This window comes from Vigna unguiculata, chromosome 4, assembly GCF_004118075.2.
Source record: "Vigna unguiculata cultivar IT97K-499-35 chromosome 4, ASM411807v1, whole genome shotgun sequence".
NCBI lineage: Eukaryota > Viridiplantae > Streptophyta > Magnoliopsida > Fabales > Fabaceae > Vigna > Vigna unguiculata.
In genome coordinates, this window is record NC_040282.1 from 3,108,810 (window position 1) to 3,120,135 (window position 11,326).

Consider the following 11,326-nt stretch of genomic DNA (forward strand, 5'->3'; position numbering starts at 1 on the left):
AACTAGAGATTAAATAATTTCATAATAGATAAATAGGTGCAAACCTCATCACAAACTAAATTTATAGGATTGAGTTAGATTTAAAGTCAATTTCTAACACATTAAATAACGAATCTTATTAAGATAAATTTTTTTAAATAACTCTGACATCATCTTACGAATCGAACTTTAAATTTAATTTAATTTCATGAAACAATTAATTTATAAAATAAAATTTGTACCAATTTATCTTATATCTTCGTTTAATGAGAGATCTTCAACATTATTGATAAAAAAATTATAAATCCATTACTTTATTGCACAAAGTGCTTCAATATTTTGACAATAAATATTTAATTTATATATTTAATTGACTTATTTTATGAATTTATTATATTAATTTAATGAGCCAAGCAAATTAAAATGAGTAAAAAAATAGAATTTATTATTGAGGTTTTGATATTGCAATAGGGTGAGCCCTAAAAAACTTGAGTTGAATGAGGTTATGTGAATCTTAGTGGTGAACATCAAATCCTTGTTACGTTAAAAGCTGAGGAATAGCTGCAATAGCACTTTGATAAAAACGCGAGTAATCATTTCTACACGTTCACACTGACAATAATGTACGCTTAATCTACTCTACGAAATTACTTCGAAACAACCACCTTTTCAGAATTTCTTTTTTAAGGATAAATAACTGATTTAGTTTTACCCAAAAAAAAAAACACATTTATTCATGTTTTATTTTATAAAATTGAAGTGATACAGTATTCAAAGACTGAAACTTGATACGATGAACGTAAAATGTTTTTTTCTGTTTTTTTTTAATAAAAAATTCAACTTTGATGTCAATTATTAAACTCGAATATTTTGTTGTCAGAGAAGTGAAACAAAATTACGAACACAAATAATGCTAGTTTAAATTATAAAATATTCGGATAGGAAATAGTATAAAGATTCTTTCATAATTGAGGAAAAAAAATCAAAGATTCATAATTAATAATGGAAAATAGACTGGGCTATGCGTACTTGGTAGAAGAATAGGACAAAAGTAGAATTTTGCATTCACTATTCAGTATTTTAGTTCAAAATTTGTTCTCAACATTTTAGGCATTTTTGGATGAAAAAAAGGTGTAACAATATTAGTTGAATGAAAATGACCTTTCATATTAATTATATATATATATATATATATATATATATATATATATATATATATATATATATATATATATATATATGTGTGTGTGTGTGTGTACGTGAGAAATTTCAACCACCGTGACAAATCGTATTTAAAATTCTCTCTACATATTTTTTACACGCTAGTAAAAAAAATGTATAAATCATGTTAAATTATATTTTTTAGATTTAAATTTATTTTATTTTATTTTTCTCAATTTGAAAAAAATTCTTTGTTTCTAGAAGTGGCTTTTAATATGAATAAGTAAATTTTTATCTTCCAATCTTGCAGGTAAAAAAAACCTATAAATCATTTTAAATTATACTTTTAGAATTAACGATATTTTGATCTATCTAAAACTAATAAATTACGATTTTTTTTTCCAATGTGAAACATTTTTTTTTATCGTTCAACATTTGAAATGGACGCTTTTCAGCTCTATAAATAAGTGAATTTTAATTTTATAATTCTTGTTCATCCTTTTAAAGTATAAAAAAAAATCAATATTTTGGTTTTTAATGTTCATTTTTTCAAATACATTAATAACATTTATTTTAACATAGAAAAGAATTATAAAAGTATAATATACTAACATGGTATTAGTAGGTACCACCATGAATTTATCGCTTAACATTTCATTGAATACACAAGTATTTAGTGAATATATTATAATGGTAAACAGAAATAACTTTTACTTTTAAGGATAAAAATTAAATATGTATCAAATGAAATAAATCATCACATCACTAATTTAAAATTGTTAGAACTCTGTTATAATTAATGTTTGACTCTTCAAACACTTTTAGACATTCTATATATAAATATAGCATTAAAGGTTGAGAAAACATGTGAGAAGGGATAACAAATTGCCTTATTTTGGGTTACTTTTATATGATAAGCATAATTGACTCTTTTGAAAAAAAAGATTATAAGAACTTTCTTGGTGTAATATTATTAATAGCAAGGGTGAGAATATTGGAGGTGATTTATTGTATCCAATTTTTAGTTTTATTTGTTTCTTTGCACATGATATATGTATATGGATTAATGGAGTTCTTAATATATATATATATATATATATATATATATATATATATATGTGTGTGTGTGTTAGGTTTATAGAAGATGGGGTTTCATTGAGAAGAACAAACACCAATTAGATCTGAGCCCGACTATATAAAGCAATAACACCACTTTTAACCCAAAACTTTAACACAATGAGTTTATGGGTCTTTATTCTTATATAGTGTTCTACTTTCTCATTTTTAACCAATGGAAAACTTAAACTCACTTGGATTCCTAACAATATATATATATATATATATATATATATATATATATATATATATATATATATATATATATATATATATATATATATATATATATATATATATATATATATATATATACCTTTACCGGAACAAGAACAAAAACCGTAGCCTAAAGATTAGACCACGATTTTCATGCTTTAGGCTACGGTTTTATGTTGTAGCCTAAAGTGGTTTTTGTTGTAATGTCATCACATGAAAATTTAATAAAAATAATAATAAAATAAAATAATAGAAAGCATGGGGGACTGCACCAAACGCATGATAAAAATTATATTTCACGAAGCATAGACAAACTATACCTATTATGAAACAATAACAGATCTTCAAACAAAACTTACGAAGTGTAAAGATAAAGGGTTTAATATGTTTTTAGTTTTTAAACCTTGACTCAAAATTGGAACTCGTCACTGTCCGAAACTTTGATATATGTTGGTCCTCAAACTTTACAAATGAATGAATACAGTATTTTTAACTCAATTAAGTTAATTTTTTTTTGTGTTAAACACATTTCATGCTAGAATTTGAGTTGTTTACTGCTTGACACGTTTCTGTTTGATGGGTCAAACACGTTTCCTAACAGATATTGAAGTAGGAACGTGTAAAAATGCAAACAACTCAAATGCTAGTATACAATGTATTTTACACTTGAAGAAAATTCGGCATAATTAAGTTAAAAGAACTATTCATTCATTTTTAAAGTTTAAAGATAAAAATGTATTAAAGTTTTAGACACGACAAAAAACTTAAACATATTTAACCATATATATATATATATATATATATATATATATATATATATATATATATATATATATATATATATATATATATATATATATATGCATAAATGACTTCAATAACCTAAGCATAAATAAAACTGTGAAGTCTTAAAAAGCTGAAAAACTAATTATATGTTCACCCAACTTCATTTAAAAATATAACACATCAAATTAAATCAGGACAACTTTACCCATGAGTAGTATTAGATTACTTATAACTTGCATTTACAATACTTGTTTATTCTCAATAATCTAAAAAACATTTTAAATCCTCTCAGACCATTCCATTATTCTATTCAATTCTCAAATGATAATCTAAAATTACTTGTCTAATTTTAAAGTTGTAAAATTTAATAATGAGATTTTACCAACGAAAAATAATTAGATAATTATATAAAGAATAAAATGAAATATTAGTTGTATAACAATGTGAAATAATATTCGTAGAAGTGTTTGTAAAAAATTTCGAGTAAACAAAGTTTATATTTGAACTTGTGAAACAAATTAATATAAAACAAAACTTATATTTTTTTTTCTTTAACTCATTTATTTTAAAAAAAAAGGAAAACCAAAATGTGAGAGAAAACATTTTCATTTTAAATCATAAAATTTTACAAAAATCACTTCCACTATTAAATTTTTTTATATTACATAAAAATTTTCTTGCAAATTTATTAAAAAAATTACTAAAACAAATCTTTTTTTATCACTTTTTTCAAACACTATTAAAAATTCTCATGTTACATAGGAATTTTTTTTCAAATTTGTTAAAAAAATTTGTAAAAAAATATTTTTTCCTGCTATTTTTTTAAGAATTTTAATTGGTAGGTAATTCTTTTGTGGATAATTATTTCCTACAAAACAATAAAATTCACAAGTATTTCCTACAAAATTTGTTGCGAAAAGTGTTTTATACAAAATATTTTGCAAAACAATTGGCAGCAATTTTCTGCAATTTTTTTTTCATAACAAAATTTATAAGTATTTCCTAAAACAGAATTCAAAACAAAAATGGTAAAATATGAATTTTTTTAGTAATGAAAAATCTTAATTAACAGGTAAATTTTTCATAATTAATTATTTCTTACAAAATTTTAAAATTCGTAAGTATTTTTTATAATTATTTTTTAAAATATTTTATATAAAATATTTTCTAAAAGAATTTGGTAAGAGTTTCTTATAATTTTTCTATAACAAAATTTACAAGTATTTTTACTAAAAAAATTTTAAAACAAAATTAGAGGAAATATGAATTCTTTTATTAATTAAACGACCTTTGAGTTGTTTATGTCACATAAATTGTCCAAAATTTTTCGAATTATTTCATTTGTAAGGTTTCAACTTGTTTTCCATACACATGAATTATACTTACTAATTTCTTTGTGTATGTCAAAAATCATACGCATTTTTCTTATTCTATTTATGTTGTTTTGTTGTTCATATAAAACGCATCAATAAGTATATGAATCATTGGGTGGCGCCGTCGACCCATATTATACTTGTTTTATTTGACATAAATGATGCTTTGCGACAAAATCGTCATTTGATAACAAATATAAGAAGAAAAAAAAATCATATATTAAAAATGTTATGAGTTTTTTCTTAAATAAAAAATCCTTGAATCCCGCACTGTACTCATTACAGAAATGAAATAAAAGGTTTTTGTTTTGTAATGATCTAAAATTAAATGTACTTTATATTTAATGATTTTGTTATTGATTTGTTTTCTTTCTTGTTTGTGAGATTAAGGAGAAAAACCTCTTCAACGATGCACATGGTGTCAGATATATATCCACACGAATGTTTGGGTGAATTATGCAAAACCCAACACAAACTTCATTGCAACAATTATTATTCTGAGTTAAATTTATAACCTTGGCGGCTATTAATTAACAATCTCTTCAGTTTTCTTCCATTGATTTTTCCCACAATATGCAAACAAATATTTTGGATTTTTTTTTCTCCAATGGGACAAAGAAGGTAAAAAGGTAACAGTGATGTAATAGAAATTTCTCCAATGAGACAACCAAGGCAACTCCTTCATCTTCAAACTTTTTTTTTTCTCAAAATATGGTCATTTTTTTTATTATTATATAATGCATACAATGAAAAATTATAGTCTCTTGTACTTACAATAATGGCATTATTTGGGGTTTCCATTTCGTCCATATATATTCATACTGTTCATGGCATTGCTTAGATTTTAAGAAAACCTCAACACATAACTTTAATTAAACATACTGATTAATTCCACGAGAAATATTTACCTTGAAAATTATTGAGTTATTATTGGACTGTTTTGTTTGCATAATTACTAGGTACCTTTCTTTTAAGAAAATATTATGTGAGATAGTATATTATTATTTTATAATATCTATATACCAGCAATTTGATTTTTTATACAAATACTATGTCAAATAAACCTAACCACTACTAAAATGGTGAAAAGTAATTATATATCAATTGTTATCTCAGTATTTTTTTGGACGTCACCTTCAATTAATCTTTGTGATCTTATTTCTGATATCAATTGTTATGATCAAATATTTATCACTAGATCAAAATCTATAGTTTTTAGTTAGAATTTAATTTTTTATACTTAAGAGTATAATACAAGTTCAAGCGTCACGATTCGATTGTGACTCGAATTACTTAGTTTTAATCACGTAATAATTGATGTCACCTGCAACAATATATATATATATATATATATATATATATATATATATATGTACGGAACATATTCACTAACTATTTTTTTGTTTTGGTTTGGGCAAAATCACTAAGAACTTAATTATACTTTGGACAGAGGTGTTGGCGTAAAATTAAAGTTCATTTCAACCATTCAAAAAATAGGTTCCTGAAAATGTATGAATTTGGCTTCATTTGGATCAAACTCAGCACGTTTTTAGATGAATGTGATAAAGGCACAGCTGAAAGGTTAGTGTATTGAAGTATAAATTGTACAACCATCGTTTTGGCATAATGTATATAAATACACCAATGTTATATATATATATATATATATATATATATATATATATATATATATCACATTATAATATAGTTAGTAAGTAAAAAAGGAAAATAAATTTCAACCTCAAAATCGTTTCTTTTGTACACTTTTATTTCTCTCTCTGTTTTTCTTGGCCATATATATGGTGTTGAAGTGAAGGAAAAAGAAAGTAATTGTAAATATTTGAGATTTGAAGAATTTAGAAGAGACAATGTTGGGGATTTTAACCTGGCACTGTTAAGTTGATGCTACCATTTTACCAAAAAGCAAAGCATCTTGAGCAGAAAAAATTATGACCCCCATTGACTACAATGCCCTCTGAGGGTGACTTTACATCCTCATTATCACCTTTATAAAAGCTGCTTCCAGTGAAATTAATTAGAGCTTCTGCACACTTACGAGTATGGGTACTCTCGTCTATATCTTCAACAGATACTCCTCTCAATTAAGGATCAAAATATTAAATACTCATAATTTAAATCTCTATGAGTTGGCACTGTGACAAAAATAACTTTATATACACATAAATGATATACATTCGTATCAATTTAATTCACACAACAACCTTCATTTATGCTACTATATACATTAATGGATTAATCCACATATTTAATACTCACGATTTATTTTTCTTTCTCCATATACTACTCACCTCACTAGATTTTAGTCATAGGTCAAAATTTACAAACTACTTGTGTCTTACTCATGAAAAAAAGAAGAGTTATGAACATATATTCTTAGAGAAAACACACACATATATATATTATTTAATGGAAAATATGATTGCATATATTGACTCTTACATGACTTGTATATATTTATTACATGACAAACTAATTCCAGTTGAATTGCCTTTTATTACTTTTGAAACACTAAATTTTGTATTCATTTATGAATGTTTTGAAGAAGAATTCAAGAATATGAATGAAACATAGATTTAAATCGATCATATACTTTTAACCTAAAATTTAAAAGAATGTGTTTATGGTGTTTAACTTTTCATAAAGATTAGGGTTGTTGAAGAAGGTATGTGGAAGTGAAATTCCATTGTTAGATGATTGTAATAATTAGATAAGAGGGATTACATTAGAATTAGAATGTGTGTGTGTGTGGAAAGGGGGAGAGTGACAGAATAGGAAGCTTACGTGTGTATTGGGGGGCTTGGCCTGTATTTATGCATGCAAAGCAAAAAAAATTACTGTGTGAGGAAATTATGAGGGTTTTGTTTCCTTGTGGGGATATTTCTTTTTCTGTAATGGAGCCCATTGAGGTGCTTGTGGGATCAGGTTTGGAGCATTGTGATTGGGTCTCACACACACTCTCTTTTTGAAAGTTTATTAAGGAGGGCTATTACAGACAATCCCTGCTCAACATCAGGGTTGGAACCAAGCAAGAGAAGAGAGCAACCCAGAGAGAGAAACTAAAAAGCATTCTCATACAAAGAAAGAAAGAAAGCTGATGCAAAAGCTGAAACTTTAAAAGCAACTTAAAAGAAAGCTGAGGAAACCGAAAGGAACAAGAAAAAAGAAAAACACCCTTTTTCTTCTTTTCTTTTCTCTTCTTTTCTTTTCCTTTCTCTCTTCTCTCTTCTCTCTTTCCCTCTCTTCCCTCTCTTCTTCTACCTTCCTTAATTCTATCACCAACATAGCCTCAGACACCAACATAGCCACTCCTCTCTTCTCTTCTTAGGCCTTATTATCATCATTCTCTCTCTCACTCTCACACAAACACCATATATTATAACCACATCATCAACCACACTCCCCATAGAGTGTACCATGTTAGCCAATAACTTATCTCCATCGTCAGTTCCCACTTCTGAGCCTTTTCCCTGCACTGAAAATGCCACTGCCACCAATAAAAGGAAGAGAAGGCCCGCAGGAACTCCAGGTGCACAATTATCATCCATTTTTGCTATCCCTCACTCCTCACTTTATATTCACTTTAATCAATTTCATCAAAACCACCTATGTTATATATATATATATATATAACACCAAATCCAAAACACATACTCATACTTACCGTATCTCTTTCTATCTCTATCTGAAACAAGTATATATGATATACCAGATGGTAATTGATTATGGTTTGTTGTGTGTATGCAGATCCAGATGCAGAGGTGGTGTCCCTCTCGCCCAAGACTTTGTTGGAATCGGATCGTTATGTGTGTGAGATCTGCAACCAGGGGTTCCAGAGGGACCAGAACCTTCAGATGCATAGGAGGAGGCACAAGGTGCCGTGGAAGCTATTGAAGAGAGAGACACCGGTGGTGAGGAAGAGAGTGTTTGTGTGTCCTGAACCAACCTGTTTGCACCATGACCCTTGTCATGCCTTGGGTGATCTTGTTGGGATAAAGAAGCATTTCAGGAGAAAGCACAGCAATCACAAACAATGGGTCTGTGAAAGATGCTCCAAAGGCTATGCAGTGCAGTCTGATTACAAAGCACATCTCAAAACCTGCGGCACCCGGGGCCACTCCTGTGATTGTGGCCGCGTTTTCTCAAGGTTCGTTTGCTTAATTATCAGTAAGATTTCTTATTGATTCATCATCTATCTCTCCTCATATATCACCATTTCTTTAACATGATTCGCCAAATGCTTTTCACAATTTGATAATGAGTATGTCAAAGAAAAACACTGATCTATCTATCTATCTCTTTGGGGGTGCTGGTGGGATTGATTTTCATTGCTTTATTTTCTCCTCTCTCTCTCTCTCTCTATATATATATATCTCTCTATATCTATCTATCTATAGCTAGCTATTTCATGTGTTATATGTACAAGGTTGCTTTTTGTTTTCTACTTTCACCATTTTTGAATCTCGTGAATGTGTATCGATCGAGCAGAACTTGCGAGGGTTCTTGTTTTACTTGGGATTTGACTTGAAAAAAGGGAAATATATTTTTTGGAATGGAATGTAAAGTGAACAATGGAGGTAGAAAAACTAAAGGGATATATAATTAAAAGAAAAAAAGAAAATAAAATATATTTGACTGATGGAACCTCAATCCAATTTTTTTTCACGAGCTGGTACTGTTCATTGACAGTTGGGGTAACACGGTTTCCAAAGCTCCGTTTTCCGTTGGTCGCACACATATTAACTGTTGTTGTTGTGTGTTGGCTCAAAGTTTTCCTTCTACAATTGCATTCCAGCATCTTTTTGCGTTTTGTGTGATCATTCGTGCGATTAACATGTTGCATTTTCTTCGATCACCACCACACTACTGCATCATAAATCTAAGAAATGGCATGAATTCTTGACTTTCTTTTGTCCTTTACTTAGTGGAAACTGGAACCTCTTCCCCCACCATTTTTTAAAGACCTTTTCCAACCACCTTTTATGTCCACTTTTTCCTTTGTCTCCTTTTCCTTCTTCCTTTTACATGTTTTTTTTTTCTTCTATAGCTCTATATAATGCTCATCTCCACACCCACAAACAAGAATCATTATGCAAAACCCTTTTGAGTGGTTCAAGGCTAATAATAGTAACGCTAACAACTGTTTGTATGTATATATTCTTTCTCATCATCTCATAGGGTGGAGAGTTTCATTGAGCACCAAGATGCTTGCAACATGGGGAGGCTCAGGCCAGAATCTCAGCCACTTCAACCCTCTGCGTGCCTTTCTAGAACAGCCTCAAGCCCAAGTCCTTCAAGCGAAACCAATTTCAGCACAGCTCCTTGGCCAACAAGGATCATAATACCAAAGCCAACAGAACCACCCACAATTTTCATGAATAACCCTACTGCTCATAATATCATCACTGCTGAAACCTCATCCAAGAACCACAAACTCCACCCCAACTTGGATCTCCAACTCTCAACTCCCACCAATACCAACAACAACAACAACAACATCATCATCAACAACAACAACAACAGTTCAAATACTGCAAACCCCATCGATGCTTCCATATCAACATCACTATCACCTAAGAGGGATCATCATCATCATCATGAGAACCACTCAACCCATCTGCAACTCTCAATTGGGTCATCAGATGTGAGTGACAAAAATGAATCAAACAGGAACTCATCGGAGAAGAGCAGCAACAGCAACAATGGGAAGCCGTCCAACATGGCCTTGTTGAGGGTTCAAGAGCAAGCTAGGGAGCACTTGAGGATAGCCATGGCTGAGAAAGCATATGCTGAGGAAGCAAGGAAACAAGCCAAGAGGCAGATTGAACTTGCGGAACAAGAGTTCACAAACGCCAAGAGGATAAGACAACAGGCACAAGCCGAACTAGACAAGGCCTACGCCTTGAAAGAACATGCAATGAAGCAAATCAACTCCACCATGCTCCAAATCACTTGCCACGCTTGCAAACAACAATTCCAAGCTCGAAATGCAACCCCCGACGAGAATTCCTTGGTCTTGAGCTACGTGTCTTCTGCCATAACCACAGAAGGAGGAGAAGTCGAAAACGATAATGGAAAAGAGCATGGCAAAAACAACTAACTCTACTTAGAGAGAGATAATCATCTTCATCAACATCATCTTTCTCTCTAAACCAAACTTTATTCTGTATTTTATTTTTCTATGTCCTCCTTTCTACGGGTTAATACTTAATACCCCTTTTTTCCCAATGCAACCGCTAATATCTTTTGTGAATTGGTATACCAAGTGAAGGTGAGTGAAGTTGATTATGTAAGTGGGAGTATAATAGCGCACGTGATGGAGAAATTAAAGAGTGTAATTCTTCGTGTAACTTGCAGTTTATTGTGCCATGTTATTTGTTAATTAAATTTGGTATAAATGCAGACTATGATAAAAGGGTTTAACTACATGATTAACTTTTCATTCTGTGCTTTCTTTCCAGCTATATTAATTACTATTTAACATCGTCCGTGGCGTAATGATTATTGCGTGAGCGTGTGGATGTATAGTAGTATTGTACATACATATATACACATTGTACTAACAAATTAATGTATATATATATATATAGGTTGTTTGAGTTTAAATATATATATATACATACGTAGAGTGAGGTTTTGCTGCAATGAATAAGGGGTCAGGGCGAACACTGAAAAAT

General features: G+C 29.5%; 1 protein-coding gene across 1 annotated transcript; it reads left to right on the forward strand.

Moving 5' to 3' along the window:
• Positions 1-7,669: 7,669 nt before the first annotated feature.
• On the forward strand, positions 7,670-11,091 carry LOC114180304 (zinc finger protein SHOOT GRAVITROPISM 5-like). Its single transcript, XM_028066592.1, has 3 exons — positions 7,670-8,178; positions 8,397-8,796; positions 9,828-11,091. The coding sequence occupies exons 1-3, from the start codon at positions 8,067-8,069 to the stop codon at positions 10,747-10,749; spliced, it is 1,434 nt and encodes a 477-aa protein (XP_027922393.1). The 5' UTR covers positions 7,670-8,066; the 3' UTR covers positions 10,750-11,091.
• Positions 11,092-11,326: the final 235 nt, after the last annotated feature.